Genomic DNA, 18,204 nt, shown 5'->3' on the forward strand with positions numbered 1-18,204 from the left:
ACGACACATCCCTAACACAGAGGTCCACACGTGCTTCTCCCTGTCAGGGCTGTGGACCTTGGAAATAAGGGCCTCTGCTGAGCCATACACAACACTGCATCTTGTGTTCTGCCTGGCCGTGCTGTAGTAGTCATCACCGTGGGCATGATTTATCCCTCCACAACCTTTGTGCTTGCTTTGGCTGGTGTCCATGTGATCTCTATTGAGGACAGATTTAGCAGTCACTCTCTCCTTGTGAGTATTAAAGCTCCGGCTGACCTGTTCTGTCCCAGCCCTTCCATGATGTGTTTGGTGATAATTCCCAGATGTCTGTGCAGGACGGTAACGCCTCCCCTCGAATAATAAATGACTGCACATGTCAACGCACAGCCCACATTACCACGATCTCTGCACCACTTAGCAAGCTGTTGCTATAATATATGCCGTATTTACAGTTCGTATTTTATGTAGCCACACATTTGGCTGCCTGCCAGACTTGAGAGAGTGGGACTGTTCAACCTCATTAGATTTTAATTGGCTGTACCTTAAAGTTAAAAGACAGAATAAATACATTGACATTCGTATGGTTATTTTAGTTAGCTAGTTTGCTTGGTTCTTGTAAATATATAAGTGCACTTAAACATAAAGATTTTTGGTTCTTTAATTGGGCCATAAAGTTCAATGGCTTCTTTCGATCAGTCCTCATAACAAATTGTGCATCCTGCGAAAGGTTGAAGTAAATAGTCTCCATAATTGGCAGTCAAATGAATGATCGTTTTTTATGTTTATCCTAATGAGATTTAAACCCTCTCAGCCTTCATATCCAGATATAAGGAGCCAGTAATATTAAACTTAGAGCCTCTGGTGATGATGATTCTCAGCGCTCATTATTTAGCGGATCATCTTGAGCTCTGTTATGATTTTGTACACACATAACACAAACACACAAAACACACTGGTTGTGCAAGGATGTTATAATACTATGCAGTTAGTTAATAATAAGATTGCCGGTTTAACACATTAATTTATTGCAATTAATTTAAAAAAGTGTTAAAAAAAAGTAATTAAAATTTTACATTTGAAAGTAAGGATAATTATAAAATAATATAATTGTCACTAATAAATAAAATCAGCAAAATAGATGTTATAATATTATGCAGTTACTTAGTATGTTAATACTAAGGCTGTCAATTTAAAACATTAATGTAGTACAATTAATTAAAAATTAAAAAGTGAAAATTTTGCATTGGAAAGTCGGCATTAAATTACACTAATACAGTTTTTACTAATAAATGTAAAAATAGTAAAGCAAATGTCTCAATGTTATGCAGTCAGTGTTGCTGTTAATAGTAGGACTGTCAGTTTAACATCTTAATTTAGTACAATTAATTTAAAAATGTTAAAAAAATAAATTAAACTTCTACATTAGAAATTCAGCATAGGTTATACTACTAAAATTGTTACTAATAAAAAAAAATAAAGTAAAAGGTAATAGAACCATATTTGAATCTCAGATAGTTGCATTTCTCTTTTTAATAAACTAAGTAGCAAAGTACATTTGATTTGCATTTATTTTATGGTTTTACTGACTTGATTCCCATCTTGTGTGTTTCAGAGGGAAGGTGCCACGTATCCTAAACTGGACTTCAGCCTGAAAGAACTGCGGGACCGGTTTAGTCTTCAGCTGGCTATGGAGAAAGCCACTACCATCACTATTGACTCAGTGGAGGCCTTAAAGCCTGTCACCGAGAACATGGCCAAAATGGTACGAAACCACAACCTGTCTGATTTCATTTGAAAAATCATGAGGTTACCGTTATTGCATTTATGGCAGAGTGGGGTAAGATGTGTATAAGTTGTGTCTAGCAATCTAGCAGACTGCATTATTTTAGTCACATGTCTATATATTTAGAACAAGCCGGTAAAATATAGCTGTTTTTTAGACTAAAACTAATTTAGCCAGGTCTAAAAATGTGTTGGTGCATTGCAATTGTATAAAACATGTAAATTTGGCTAAAGATTAGCTACGGTGTTGCCTCACACAGTTGCATTGCGAATAATTTCTTGCCTCCCAATGCCTTGCCTAAAAATGTGTTGGTGCATTGCAATTGTATAAAACATATGTAAATTTGGCTAAAGATTAGCTACGGATTATAAAATGAAGCATTTTCCCCAAAATGGTAGCTAGGGGTAAAAATGTGTCAGCTTCGGGGTAAGATGTGCCAGTGCTAAGAAATGGTACAGATACAGTAAATAATGTTATAAAATGTTGAAAAAGCCCACTGTTAAAGTACTTTTTTAATGTAAAATGTAATAATATGCTGCAAAATACGGGATGGAAATTCGAATGGAATGTAGATTGTTTTCTCGTATTCCCCAATGATTGAATTCTCTCCTAATGTGGGGTAAGTTGGACACAACTTTTTATAAGGAATATTAGTTTTTACTTCATTACTCTTGGGGAGGGCAGCGTAAGTAAAAAAAAAACCGGTGGCACATCTTACCCCACTTTCCCTTACACCAAATTATTTATGTCTGTTTGTGGGCCAGAGTTAATATTGCTATGACTGGTTTCTCTGAAACAAGCACAGTGGGAATCCTCAAGCATAGGAAACTACCATAAAGAGGCCTTTCAAAATCACATACACACATGTGGACGATTTTCCTTTCAATAGTTAACATGTTGTATTTTTTTAGGATCCAGATTTGCACCTAAGCTATGATCCATTGGCTAAACGCAGACATTTTTTAAAGTTTCCAGCTCATGCATTGAAAGTAGTCATATTTCCACAATCCAGCTGCTTTTTAAACTGACATTTGCTCCGCTGTCTGTGTTCCTTCACGAGAAAGGTCCCCCGTGGTCCCGCAATATTTGCGCTAGGGTTTAATGGAATAGAAATGCATTGTAATGTGTCCCCACCAGCCCTGTGAGAGAGTCATCTTTCCATCGGAGGGTCAGCATAACTGATCTGTGTCATCCGCCTGCTCCCCCAGTCTGCAGGGAAACAGAAAAGCATCCTGATAAAGAGATGACCCACTTTCGGCCGGGCGGCACTGACTGCCCACCGAACCCGATTTGTGTTGTGCATAAAATTCACATCTACATTTAAATGAGATTTTATTTTTTAAAGCCACAGGCTGCTTGAGAGGAGAATATGGTGTAACGTAAAGGCCACAAATGGTAGCTGAGTGAATCTCATGAAAACTGTCCAGAAATGTCACATTTCACCCTAAAATCCAAAGGAAAACATATATAATTTGTAATTTGAAGCCTGTAATGAAATGATAATGAAGCCTATTTTAGGAGCATTAAGACACTTTATTTTCATGTCAATTAAGCACATCCTCTCCCCAAATTCTCAGTATGATACTGTAATGGGGAAAAGTACTGTATTATATCAGGGATTCCCAAACTTTTTTGTCCGCTAAACTCCTAAAATATTTACTTGAAGTCCCTGTGAGATTTTAAGTTAATATTTCAATATTATAACAGCCACTTGCATGTTCATTTGATCACCTAGTGCTCACATGGCATGCAGGTAAACAAATAAAACATATTAAAAAAAGATAATAATAATAATAATAATAGCATAAGTTTTTTTATTGTTTTCATTTTAAAATTTATTATTTTCATTTTACATTTTTACGATTTAATTCATTAACACCTCATGAACCCCCTGCAGTTTAATCATACCCTGTTTTATATTTTAAATTATTTACAAAAACATGTATTTGAAGTATATATAAAAACGTAAAATTGTTTGTTTACATATGTTGATATTGATCATATGATATTGGTTGTACTGAAGTAAATTTAACCTCTTTGCTGAAGTAAATTTATTGTCTTCATTGCCAACATTTCAATTTTCATTTGTTCATTAATATTGTTGCACATACTGAATTCTGAAAAAAAAAAAAACATTTATATTTTTATAGAGAGAATTACTAGCAACACGGCGCAAACACTGGGAGAAAGCTCTCCTCCATGCACTGAAGGAAAAGAAACGGATATTATCCAGCAAAAGCCAGAAGTCCTGGAGTACCTGCATATACCCATACCTGTGTATCCTGGATGATCAGGATTATGTGAACATCATGCTTCAGGTACCAATTTTACGCCGAATTTCCATGAGGCGGATAAAAATGATAATTTCTTGGCCACTAGAGCCAAAAAAAATATGGTCAAATTTTAACGTTCAGATATTTTTTTGTTTCTCTTCGAGTAGGAAAAGACGTACTTGGTGTACCGTTAAAGTGATATTTCTCTCCACATTTTTTGTAGAGTTTAGACAAGCAGTCACCCAGTGGTGAATCTTTGCTTATCATGGCGGAGGAGATGGGAAACCGAGTCTACAATTTGTACTCCATCCGGCAGAAGAGCCACAGTCAGATGATTGAGAAGCTTGGGAGTATCTACAACTCGTATGCTGAGCTCCTGGCGAACGACACTGAGGTGTACAAGCTTTGGTTGACCAGATCTGACACCTTCAGTTTGCTCTCGAATCAAATATCTAAATTGGCTTTTACATTTTATCACCTCCTGTTTCATCATAGACCAATGGCATGCTGCTGCGGGACTATTGGGCGAGTCTTGAGATGGAGAGGTACAGCGGTCCCTCTCTTTTAAGTGACGACACCCCTTGGCCGATGGTTCTGATGGTGCAGCTGGGCAGCTTACTGGTTGACCTGATGGTTCATGAGCTCAAAATTTGGAGCAACATCCTCAATCCTGCTCAAGATAAGAAGCTCATCCCCATCCTTTACCACATGTACACGTTCCGCAGCAATCATAAGGTAAGAGACCAGCTGGACTCGAAGTCGTACTAGTTAAAATACTGCACATCCCTGAAGTGTTTTTGCTTCCATATTGAAGGCTGTTCATGGCTAGACAGTCAAATGACTGTCCATTCAAATTTGTGTCATAAACCATCCGTTCCCCATCTAAATCCTCTCACGGACATGCATGTTTTCATGAATTATGGAATAATTTTTTCCTGTGCGAGTGATCGCAGGCCAGCGGAGGAAGACGGATTGTGGCGAAACTAATCTCTTTTTTACTGTCCTCTTAATTGCCCGTTTGATTAACCGCCGAGGGATTGCAAAAAGAGGGAGGAAGAGCCCAAAAAGATTGTGAGAATTTCCTTTTTGTCCTCGAAATCTCATTCCAGACGCTGCTGCCCTGCCTCTTGGCATGCTCCATGAACTTCAAAGACCCAAAGCTTAACTCCCGTTCCTCCGCTGAGCTTGCAGATGGCCCATGCAGCAGGGAAGAGCTCTCAGTTTAGCGTGTCTGTGGATTATTCATGTGGCATGGATGCTGTTGAGTGGATTCACATTCCTTTTCGAGACATTTAAAATGCCGCCTTGTAGCAAGATGATCTCCATCTTTTCTTCTTGAGGTTTAGACTAGTGAAATGTTCCAGTTTTCTGTCTTGTGAGCTGGATCTTTTTAGTGAATTTAGTGTAGTTTAGTCTGATTCATGAAACAAATGACTCTTGTGATTTGATTCTTTTTAGTGAATGAAAAACATACAGCACGACCAGTGTCGTTCGATTTACGAGCAAATAACTCTATTTATTTTCTATAATTTTTTTAGTGAATCCACAAGATACAGCAGGAACACTGTAGTCTGATTCATGACTAAAGGCCCATTCACACCAAGGACGATAACTATAAAGGTAACGATAAAGATATAGTTCTAAAAATCGTTCTCAATATTAAAGAATAGCAGAGTCCTCAACACAACTATAACGATAAAGACAAAGAGAAACGATATAGTTGGAATCACTTTCAAAACGATTTTTCTCCAGCTGATGAACGATAAAACATTGACAGCCAATCAGAATCCATCCTGCTGTAACGAGCTTCAGAATTTAAAGCGGCAGACGCGTGTGCGCTTAGAACAAACAGACGATATCGTTCGATGGTGTGGACGCTAATATCGTTATCTTTATAGTTATCTTTATAGTTATCGTTCTTGGTGTGAACGGGCCTTAACTCTTTTAATGAATTAATTCCTTTAATGAATTCTTCAAAAAGACGTGTTACCGCTTCAAATCAGTCTGAAACACAGCCCTGAATACTGAATCACTGTAATTACCCAAATGAATCAGAATCAAATTCAGAATCAAATTGTGAAATCTTCATCAATACCCATCCCTGCTTGTTTATACCAGAACATACAAACAGATCATGTCAACTGAACCTTATAGTAAAATGATATATTAATTTTCATGATTCAGCACTCACACCCATTGTGTTTCTGGGACTATTTTGTAGGCATTTGTGTGGGTACATGTGCTTTCTCTTTCTCTTTGATTAGAAGTTGTTTATCCGGCTCTCAAAGACAGTTACGTCTGTTGTGCACCATAAACATTTTACCAGTAGCACTCATAAATCATCTCTGGTTTATTTGAGGTGGGTTACAGGCCTGCTGGGAGCTAGCGATGAGAGATGTTTATTAATGTAGACCTGTCACGGCATTTAAGGATTTAATTGTCCATGTTAAACGTCCTTTTTGTGACATGCCTTTAAGGAAAGTCTTGATTTTCATTTGTTCTCCTCTTTGGCATCCACATCAGATTGGCTTCATCAAACAACATCCTATTGTGACACAAATCCAGAGGGTTGCGATGGAAACCAAACTCACATTCGACTCTTACGTCATGCCCATGCTGTGTCCTTCTGTTCCCTGGACGTCCCCAAAGAGCGGCGCTTACTTGTTGATGCCAACCAAGCTGATGCGCTCCACCGATGGAGCCATCCAACACCAACTTCTCCTGGAGAAGAGCCGAGATGAGGATCTTCATGCCGTGCTGGACTCCCTCAATCAGGTGGGCAACTGTCCCTGGAAGATCAACAAGCCCCTGTTGGACATCATCATCTCAATCTTCAATGACAAAGGCAATGACAAGCTCTGCATCCCTCCACCTCTCTCCGAAGCACCCGAGGTTCCTCGCTTCAACCCTCACGACCCGTCTTATACTCAGGCCGAGAAGGCCTACATGAAACGGGAGGGAGTCAAAGCCAAGAAGAAGGTGGCAGAGATGCACAGCCTCCGAATGGATGCGCTGTATAAGTTGTCCATTGCCAACCACATGAGGGACGAGATCTTTTGGTTTCCACACAATATGGACTTCCGAGGGCGTACCTACCCCCGGCCGCCTTATTTTAACCACCTTGGTAGTGACGTGACCAGGGGATTGCTGCTGTTTGCCGAGGGACGGCCTCTCGGGCCCAAAGGCCTCAACTGGTTGAAGATCCATCTGGTGAACCTCACGGGGTTGAAGAAGCGTAGCTCACTAGCTGGAAGACTGGAGTATGCTGAGAGTATCATGGAGGACATCCTAGACTCGGCAGACCGTCCTCTTGACGTAAGCATTTTAATAGCACCTTTACCTTACTTATGTACTAGGAGTTGTACAGCTGGATGAACTTATGTACGACTAGTGACGCAATGAGTGGAATTGCAATGAGTGATGATGATGTTGATGATAGAGATAAATAAATAATACTAGTTATAATTATCATTTAAATGTATTATAATTGTAATTAAAATTTTTAATGGAAAAGTATTAAATATAATAATAATACAAATAATAATAATAATAATTATTATTATTATTATTAGCTAACTCTCTGACATTATTATTATTATTATTATTATTATTATTATTATTATTATTATTATTATTATTATTATTATTATTATTATTATTATTATTATTATTATTATTATTATTATTATTATTATTATTATTATTATTATTATTATTATTATTATTATTATTATTATTATTATTATTATAATAATAATAATTATTATTATTATTATTATTATTATTATTATTATTATTGGAATAATTAAATAAAAATACTACTAATTCTAACTAGTAATTTTGATATGATGACATTTTCAATTTCAATATTTTATTAAAGGTGGTTATAATAATAAAATTATTTAATTTATTGTTATTAATAATAATAACTATTATTATTATTGTTGTTGTTGTTGTTATTGTTCCTAGTATTAACAGTAATCATAATAAAAATAAATGAACATTTTAATTTTATATTTAAATTTAATGTTTTATTATTATTATTATTATTAATAGTAATAATAATGTTATTCAATTTACTGTTATTAACAACAACAATAGTAATAGCTATAATAGTTGAATAATACCGTATTGGCCCGAATATAAGACGACCCTGATTATAAGACGACCCCCCTTTTTCCAGATGTACCTTTTGGAAAAAGGCTTTTTAAAAACCAAATCTTGTTTTTTCTCAGTAAAACACATTTTGTCTTCAATTATTTTCATATTGCATATTTTTCCTATTTTAATTTTTGTTTTGAAAGTATGGTAAAAACTGGTAAAATGTACCAACAATCACATTTAAAAAATATACACTTTTTATTAAATAAAATTATCATAGCCCCAAAATGCATATCGTACAAAAGAAAAATAAATAAATCAACTTTTAGTTTATTAATATTACCACGAACTGCATAAGATTATTTAATTTCCTGACTATACACAATTATATTTAGTTGTGCATTTAATCTGCATTTAGCATTATTTTCCCAGTGTCAATGGTATGAAAACAGACCTGCGATTCATTTTTGGGTCATAATCCTACAGTATATACCGTATTGGCCCGAATATAAGACGACCCTGATTATAAGACGACCCCCCTTTTTCCAGATGTACCTTTTGGAAAAAGGCTTTTTAAAAACCAAATCTTGTTTTTTCTCAGTAAAACAAATTTTGTCTTCAATTATTTTCATATTGCATATTTTTCCTATTTTAATTTTTGTTTTGAAAGTATGATAAAAACTGGTAAAATGTACCAACAAATCACATTTAAAAAATATACACTTCTTGATATACCATAAAAAAAACAAAAAAAACAGGTAGCCCATCTGAATTAGGACATTTAGGCTATCCATCTAATAGTAGCCTACCAAAATCTTATGAACAGTAGAAGTTAAATCTTACTGTAGTCGTCAAATCTTGGTACTGTCTTACGTTTTAAAATCACAAAGGGAGTTTGGTCCCAGCAGGCTAACCTGACAGGCACGACTCATGCAGCTGTAAGGTTTTCTGCTTCTTTTGTTTTTACTCGCGATCTTTACAACACCATTACATTACGTATTTCATGGCACACTCGTTTTATGCGGTTTTGGCGCCACCTAGTGTTGTGGGTGTATTATTGACATGTCAAAGTCTAGACCCTGAATATAAGACGACCGCGTTTTTTCAGATGTATTTCCAAGAAAAAAACATCGTCTTATATTCGGGTCAATACGGTAGTTTATGCATTTATTATATATATTGTAACGAAACGTATAATACAGTTACAGAAAATATACAGTACAAAATATATGTATTATATAATTCAACATTAGATATATTATTATAATACAATCATCATATGCTATTAAACATGATACTTATAGTACAGGATTTGTTTCAATCCTCTCATTTTTATCTTCAGGTTCACTCTTAAAATTTGCAATCGGATATATTTGCAGGCCATTTTCAGGCTTTATTATTGCAGACCTCAGTTTACTCTGCATGTAGACCTTCTATGTATTCAGTACATTCAGATCCGAACGCATCACACTGCAGGCTATGAGTAAATAAACATTGTTTAGAATACTGTTATATATTTATTATATTTTTTATAATTAAAAATGAGTTACATTTTTTATAATTATAGTGGTCATAATATATGTTTTATAGGTAAAAAAATTAATGGATCAAAATCTTTCCTGCTTGGGGCTCACTGCACTAGAGCACATCCACAATCAGCCTCTACCATTTTCATTTCAATTCATTTTGATTTATTTTTATTTTGAAGCTTTGTGTCAGAGGCTTTTTTCCTCCTTTTTTTAAATTTTCCCTCAAAGCTGAATATTCATCTTAAATTGCTGCATCTACACAACTTATGGTCTCAAAGCTCCAGTTATATTTCAGTTATGGGAAGACTGCGTATTTTTTAGAGAACACTATCTGAGATATATTGACCTACCTATTGACTTGGCTATATTTTGGGAACACAGTGTAATCTCTAAAGGCAGCGTGTCGTTCTCACCAGAAACATCGGGTTGCGCTAACCTTAGCTGAAGGGTGCATAGCAGACATCTCAATGAGCTCTGCTGAGTCAGAGTTTGGCCTAAACAGTCTCATTGTTCCTTCTGTTTGATAAGGGTAAGCTCTCAAGAGCCCCAATAAGACCGTCAGCACCTTTCACACCTCATGTGCGATTAATGAACCTGCTCCTCCCTCCATGCAGAATAAGCTATTTATAGTTTAAGTGAGGGACAATTGTGGTATTTCTGTTATCGATAGTTTTATTTCTGAATTCCCCCTCAAGGGTCTTTAAAATAAGTTATAGAACACTGATTCCCAACCAGGGGTCCTTTGTGTCAGAGGCTTTTTTCCTCCTTTTTTTTTATTTTCCCTCAAAGCTGAATATTCATCTTAAATTGCTGCATCTACACAACTTATGGTCTCAAAGCTCCAGTTATATTTCAGTTATGGGAAGACTGCGTATTTTTTAGAGAACACTATCTGAGATATATTGACCTACCTATTGACTTGGCTATATTTTGGGAACACAGTGTAATCTCTAAAGGCAGCGTGTCGTTCTCACCAGAAACATCGGGTTGCGCTAACCTTAGCTGAAGGGTGCATAGCAGACATCTCAATGAGCTCTGCTGAGTCAGAGTTTGGCCTAAACAGTCTCATTGTTCCTTCTGTTTGATAAGGGTAAGCTCTCAAGAGCCCCAATAAGACCGTCAGCACCTTTCACACCTCATGTGCGATTAATGAACCTGCTCCTCCCTCCATGCAGAATAAGCTATTTATAGTTTAAGTGAGGGACAATTGTGGTATTTCTGTTATCGATAGTTTTATTTCTGAATTCCCCCTCAAGGGTCTTTAAAATAAGTTATAGAACACTGATTCCCAACCAGGGGTCTCTGGGATACTTATTTGTTAAATAATAATAATAATAATAATAATACAATTGTTTAAATAAACAAATAATAAAAATAAGTAATGATTATATGTTTTTTTCATTTCCTATACACAGCATAATGTGCAAGTTGTTATATATAGCAATGCGTGGAGGTTATATTTTCTTATTTTATTTTTACTTTATTATTATTATTTTAGTTATTATTATATTTAAAATATAAATTAAAAAACATTTTAATAATATATAAATGTTATATTTATTTAAATATTATTACCAGTTTATTTGTTATATTGTACTATAAATCTAATATTAATACACAATTGTATTATGTTTTTGTTAATATTGTTGTTAATATAAAAAAATCATATTTATTCATATTAAGTTTATTTTATTTCTATTTTAAATATAACAATGATAATACTACATTATTTTATTATACATATATGTCATGCATTTATAATATTAATAATAATAAAACAATTTTATTATACATTACAAATATATAAAATATAATAAAATAATAAATATGATTTTTTAATATATATAATAGTGTATAATAATTTTTAGTTTAATTTAAAATTATAAATTAAAAAATTATAAATTATTTAAAATTAAATTTTTAGAATATTTAAAATATATTATTATGTTTTATAATGTTTAAAATATTGTATTTTTAAAATATATTTACAAATATAAAAAATATATACAAAAATCGAACACTCTTCAAACTACATGATTAGTCGGTTGTTGGAAAACGTCAACAAATTGTCAATTGTGACCCATCCCTAACATTACTGTGACTAATAAGTGCATTGATTTATGGAGTCTCAGAAAGGTGCGCTGTCCCGTGTCTCATAGGTGGAAGAGTTCAGGGCTCGGGATGCAGAGAAGGGTTTGAAGATCGCGCAGGTGCTGGAGGGCTTCATCAGCAGGAAGGTGGTGAAGCAGACGGTGATGACTGTGGTCTATGGCGTCACGCGCTACGGGGGCCGTCTGCAAATCGAAAAGCGACTGAAGGAAATCGATGATTTCCCTAAGGTGAGGCTCGTTGTACTTTGGTTAAAATTATCATAGATGGAGCAATAAACTGTGACTCAAGAGTTTCCGTGTGAACCAAACCTTGTCCTGCATGACGTTTGGATGGATGTGGTCGGATCCACATTTTCCAGCCCAGAGTCTGCAGCAGAAATTCTCCCAGATTGTTTATAGGCACTTTTTTGTTGGAAAAGAGCCACATCTCAAGTGCTTTAGCCATGCAACGTCCTCTTTTCTCTCTGTTATCGCCATTATTTCTAGTTATTGTAACCTTTTCTTCAGCTCGACATAAAGGTGAAGATAAGTTTGGTAATCTTGTTTTACATCACAGATGATGTGAACTTTAAGGATTTATTTCCCCTCCATTTGCATCAGTCTTGATTTCCCCAAGTGCGGCCTTCTGTGGACAACCATAGAAACAGGTGACGCTCTTCTCGTATCTCCCAAGCTGTGGAGAATGAATGAGGCATTATCACCTATAGAGTCAAGGGATCTCATCTCCACGTTCTGCTCGCTAAAGCTAAACTTTGGATTGTTGAACATAAACATGTTTTGTTGTGTTCCCTTGTCCAAACCTCAGACCTTTTTTGGTGTCTTTGAAGACAAATTTATTGCCATGAAGAATCTTGAACCTTTTCCATTCCACAAAAGGCTATTTAGATTATTAAAATGTTCTACATGTTTAGACAAAAGTGGTTCTTTTAAGAACCGTTCACTGGAAAGTTCTTTGAGGAACCAAAATGGTTCTTCTATGGTGAAAACCCACTTTTGAATCTTTATTTTTAAGTGTGTATTTGTTTAAATCTAATTTCAATTACCTGACATACATATGCAAATGCATGCAAATATTATATTTATACCCTTGATGCCCTTTTTAGGTTTGGATAAAGCATCCACACTATTGTGCTTGTGTGAATATCTAACAACGTGCTATTTTCAATCCACAGGAATACATATGGGATGCGTCACATTACCTGGTGAAGCAGGTTTTCAGCAGCTTGAAGGAAATGTTCACTGGGACAAGAGAAATTCAGGTATGTAATATCATATTCCCTTATACACTTTAATGATCAGGACTATTATATTTTTTCACTTGTGTGGTAACATTTACCGTTGTTAGGCGGAATTTTCAGTCATTTCAATAGGAATCCACACGATTTGGAATTTCGTGTGAGGGCGAAAGAATTCCTCATGCAGATTTTGTAACGGGTTCAAGTTGGTCATGCAGATTTGTCATGTTGACCAACAAAAGCTGCTTGGTTTAAAAGTCACTTTTGTGCAAGCTGCGCTTCATGCATTACTACACCATTGACAGTAGACAGTGGACCTTTTTTACCAAAATTTTACAAAAATTGCCTTTTCTATTTAGTTGAGTTTTTATACTATGGCTGGTGGTTTTAGTTTAGTAACAAATGGTTAACTCAGTGATGAAACTGACCAGGATTTCAAAAACTACAAGAAACTTGAAAACCAGAAACAAAAAACAGAGAACTGAGCAACCAAATGTCCAGCCATCTGAAGGGCTTCTATACATAGGGATAATATGACTACTAAAGAAGATACACCCGGAAACAGGAACAAAACTAAACTACAAACTAAAAGTCCCCAACACAAGAGCACAATGACAAAGAAGTAGTTTAATTGTGGTGTTATTTTTTATTTTTACTAAAGTTAATGTATTAAATTATAGAATTAAAATAGAGCAAATATATTTGTCATGGCTGTCTAGTGTTATTTTTATTTTTTATTTTTTGCTGAGATTCATCTGTGAAACCTTTACAACATGTTCTGTACCAAAAGCTAAATTTAAAATTAATTTGTGGTCATTTTCATTATATTTGAGTTCATTTTGGAGTCTTGAAATGTGCATTTCATCATATTCAGCAAGTAGGCATTAAATTGATCAAAAGTTATAGTGAATTTTTTTTATGATATAATTTATATTTCAGATAAAAACCTAGAAAAAAAAAAGTGTATCACATTTCAACAAAAATATTAAGTAGTGCAACTGCCTTAAACATTGATAATGATAAGAGATGTTTCTTGAGCAGCAAATCAGCATATTAGAATATGAAGGTTCATGTGAAACTGAAGATGTAATGATGCCGAAAAATCTGCTTTACATCACAGGAATAAATTACATTTGAAAATGTATTAACATAGAAAACATCTATTTAAAATTGTAATAATATTTGCCAATATTTCTATTTTTACCATATATTAATCAAATAAATTCAGCTTTGGTGACCATAAAAGAAACTTCTTTCAAAAACATCCTTTACCAACTTTTGAACAGTAATGTTTATCAATAGTTTTTAAACAAAACCCAACCCTTGTTGCTTCCTTCCTGTTTATTTTTTTGAATGAATGAAAAGAGTATTTTTGTGAATCGCTAGATATAGTTCTCCCATGATGCAACTTGCTCATGAATTACAGCTGCAGGAAACCGAAAAGGAATGAACGTCCCTGGTGCAGTAGATCAAGGACCAGCCGCTCACTGTCTCCTGTTGCACCCCTCTGGGGAGACGAGCAGACAGGCAGAGCGAAGGTGAAATATCCCGCAGCTTCCTAAATAGGTCAGATCCTCAGGAGCAGCGGCAGTGGAGCCCAGGTAGTTGATCATTCCCGTTACCGGCAGAAGGTGATACAGGAGATGTGGGCCCCGGATGTTGGTGAACGCTCTGATGAATGGAGCCACTTCAGGCCCGGCCCGCTTTCAGATGAACAGAGGAATTTATCTCACACAAAGCGTTTTGGGGAGAGCACTCGGGACGTTACGAATGTGGCAGCCAAGTTGCGCAGCCAGCACTGTTGCTGTGGATCAGCAGGTTTTTTAAACGCTTCATCTCAGCAACAATTTCCCACCTGTATGTCTGGATTTTTCCAACTATAGTCGGAGACTACTTTATCGCAGCTACTTTATCGCAATTATTTCCGGTGAAGACAAATTGTTATGCATAGGGGTTTCACTTTCAGCTTATCTAGTTCAAATCATTATGTAAATTTGGTTCTGAATGCTTAATATATTGTTGGATCGATTGGTTGACGCTGTTCTGACTTTTTCTCTCAGGAATGGCTGACGGAGAGTGCTAGGCTAATAGCTACGTCTGGGAAAACGGTGGAATGGGTGACGCCGCTGGGACTTCCTATCGTTCAGCCCTACCACCGAATAAAAAACCAAACGGTAAGTGTTTTAAAATTAACTTGCCAATTTAACTAGTTCACCATTTTAAACACATTGGCCCACAGTTTGACCCCTGACCCCTTATGGGCCTCCACATTTTAATTTTAATTTTAGTCATATGATGCGATTTCAGTGTTACAAGCTCTTGCTGCATAAAGAAGATCTGTAAAGTTGCAAAGTCTCAAATCCAAAGAGATATTTTTTTATAAAAGTTAAGAGTCAACCACGCCTACCTAAAACGGCTCGTTCTAACATGCCCCCACATACCTACGTCACTATGTGGGAAGATTTGCATAACGCCGCCCAAATGTTCACGCAAAGAAAGAAGGCGTAACTTTTATTCTCGCTGTAGTTTTGAATTTAAGAATTTTAGAGTTTTGAACAGTGTATTGTAGCGCTTGTTTGTCATTTCTCCGATCACAAATGCAGACATGGTAATTAGGGCCTAATTGAATCTGTTTTTGTTTGTTTTTTTTCCAAATTCTGTGTTTTCTGTTTGAATTTTTCTAAATTCCATTTTAATGGTTTAATTAAATTTTTTTTATTATTAAAAAGTACGTTTAATCATTAAAAAAAACTTTCAAATCTAATAATTTATTTAGATTTTAACAATAATAGTGCTCAACATTTTATATTTTCAGAAATTCTGTTGTATGTTTTAATTTTTCTGAATTGTGTTTTAAGATTTACTACAAATTTATTATCAAATTAATGCATAAAACTTTTAACAAGCTATTCCTTTCAATTTTTAGTCAACATAGTGCTGCAAATCTACTGTACAGTAGCAATTTATATTTCTGTCATAAGTTCTTCAACCAAACTTTTTTTTTTTTTTTTTTTTTGGTCTGACAATAGTTTTTTATCAAATGAAATAGTGAAGTGACTCACAGTTTGCCAATATTTAGCAAATATTCGCCGGCAAAATCCAGTCATTTCTATACAAATCCACACAATTGAGAATTATGTTTGGGGGTGAAAGATTTCCATAAGCAGATTTCACAACTGGTTCAAGTTGGTCAAATTTGCCACGTTGACCATCAGAAAGCTGCATTGTTTGAAAGTGACTTCTGTGTGAGCTGTGCGTCATACATATCTACACTATGAGTAGACAATGGACATTTTTGCTGCAAAATTTTGCTAATGTCATCTCACCTTAAGGCCATTCACTCATTTTGGTATTAGCAAGTTGCCAGTTTGTGCTTGAACAGGTTTCTAGATTTCTGAAAGGCACGGTAAGTTCTTTCATTTCGTCATCTTTTTAGTCTTTCACTGTACTTCCTCAGCAGAATTCAGCAGGGAGTCCGACCTCTCTCTCCGGCCAGCAGGCGCTCTCTCCATCACGGCCTAGATCTCCATCGCACTGCTTGTCAAAAAGGTCTTGTGCAGCTGGGAGTGAAACAATGAAATAACGCGGCAGAGGTTTTGCATGCAGACAGCCTGCGCTGCTGTCAGATAGCATCAGCAACAGAGCTGAGGCGGCACAGCGGTGGCCTGTAGTGCGTGCCGAGCTCCAGCAGAGAGCATCTGGCAACCCGTCTGTGTCACAGCCGCTGAGCATTTGCTGCTGCTGCTGTTGCTGGGTGTGGCTGAATGCCTAATATTAGATTCCGTTTTTAAACAGCATTTTTTTTTTTTTGACACTGGAAGTTGTATTTTGTTAAAATATTTTACAATGTAATTTATTGTCTTAAAGGTTTATAAATCAAGTACAAGCAGATTTACATAAATAAAAATTAAGAAAATAAAATAAAAGATTCATAAAAGGGTGTTTCTTAAATTTTGGGCACTTTTTTGTCAATTAATTTTGTAACTTTAATTTTATTTGCTAAAAATGCACAGGGCAAGCAGTGCTCATAGTTGAAGAAACGCCCATGTTCATATCATACTTAATGTGCTGGCATTTTTTCCCGCAGTGTTTAAATGAATATGCAAACACTGGCTAATATTTCCCTGTCTTTGGAAGTCAAATGACTGTACAACTGGGTACAGCTGATGTCATTTGGACCTGAATGACAAGGGTGTGCCTGTTTTCTGCTTCATTCCTGTACAGTTTTGAAGAACCAAACCCATTCATTTCTCCGTCACTCCCAGGAACATGTCATGTGCCTGACCATTTCGCTTTCATCCCTCTGGTCCGCGTATCTAGGCAGTGGAAATAATGTGTAATAGCACCCTAATGGCCTGTGTTGTCCTCAGTGGGGTTCTGCTGTTGTAAAGATGCCATTGTTGGCTCTTGCTTTATAAAAGTGTCACTTGCCCTTTTTCAAATGCTTTAAGATGTTGACTTCTAAGACCAGCACCTAAAGCAGATATGATGGCATTCTTTCTATTATTATTATTTTTAATAATAACATTTTTGATACAATAACACAAATGTATTTTTAAAGGGGTCATATGATGCGATTTCAAGTTTTCCTTTCTCTTTGGAGTGTTACAAGCTGTTCGTGAATAGATAAGATCTCTAAAGTTGCAAAGACTAAAGTCTCAAACCCAAAGAGATATTCTTTATAAAAGTTAAGACTCGTCCACGCCCTCCTAAAACGCCTTGTTTAAACACGCCCCCACATGTCTACGTCACTTTGTGGGAAGATTTGCATAACACCGCCCAAATGTTCACGCAAAGAAAGAAGGCGTAACTTTGATTCTCGCTGTAGTGTTGTTGCTGCCGCCGCCGCCATGTCGTGGAGACGCTGTGTGTTTCATTATGGAAGTGAATCTACTTTGTTTGGCCTTCCAAAAGTGGTTAAGTTGTATTTACAACACTGTTCCAGAACAGTTCAACACAAATATTCAGATGTGAGCAACGCATTTTGCAGAGGACGAGGACTGTTTCCTGATCCTGGTAGAGTAGCCTACAATGCCTGGTAGAGTAGCCTACAATGCCTACTCACAGCCTGTAAGTACGCTTTCATATTTAAAGGATTTGCCACTGACGATTCAAACGCGAGTTTTGTGCAGTGTAGCGTAGCGCTTGTTGTTTCTCCAATCACAAATACAGACATGGTTTTATGTTTAC

General features: G+C 35.8%; 1 protein-coding gene across 1 annotated transcript in view; it reads left to right on the forward strand.

Moving 5' to 3' along the window:
- Positions 1-18,204, forward strand: part of LOC107719647 (DNA-directed RNA polymerase, mitochondrial-like) — a 52,929-nt gene that overhangs the window by 16,647 nt on the left and 18,078 nt on the right. Inside the window, exons 6-13 of the mRNA XM_016527132.1 lie at positions 1,595-1,744; positions 3,916-4,083; positions 4,262-4,432; positions 4,534-4,773; positions 6,562-7,353; positions 11,828-12,007; positions 12,952-13,038; positions 15,075-15,188. Of these exons, the coding sequence (XP_016382618.1) occupies positions 1,595-1,744; positions 3,916-4,083; positions 4,262-4,432; positions 4,534-4,773; positions 6,562-7,353; positions 11,828-12,007; positions 12,952-13,038; positions 15,075-15,188 (1,902 nt within the window). The remainder of the gene's footprint in view (positions 1-1,594; positions 1,745-3,915; positions 4,084-4,261; positions 4,433-4,533; positions 4,774-6,561; positions 7,354-11,827; positions 12,008-12,951; positions 13,039-15,074; positions 15,189-18,204) is intronic.

This window comes from Sinocyclocheilus rhinocerous, unplaced genomic scaffold (assembly GCF_001515625.1).
Source record: "Sinocyclocheilus rhinocerous isolate Xijiao unplaced genomic scaffold, SAMN03320098_v1.1 scaffold1294, whole genome shotgun sequence".
Classification (NCBI taxonomy): Eukaryota; Metazoa; Chordata; class Actinopteri; order Cypriniformes; family Cyprinidae; genus Sinocyclocheilus; species Sinocyclocheilus rhinocerous.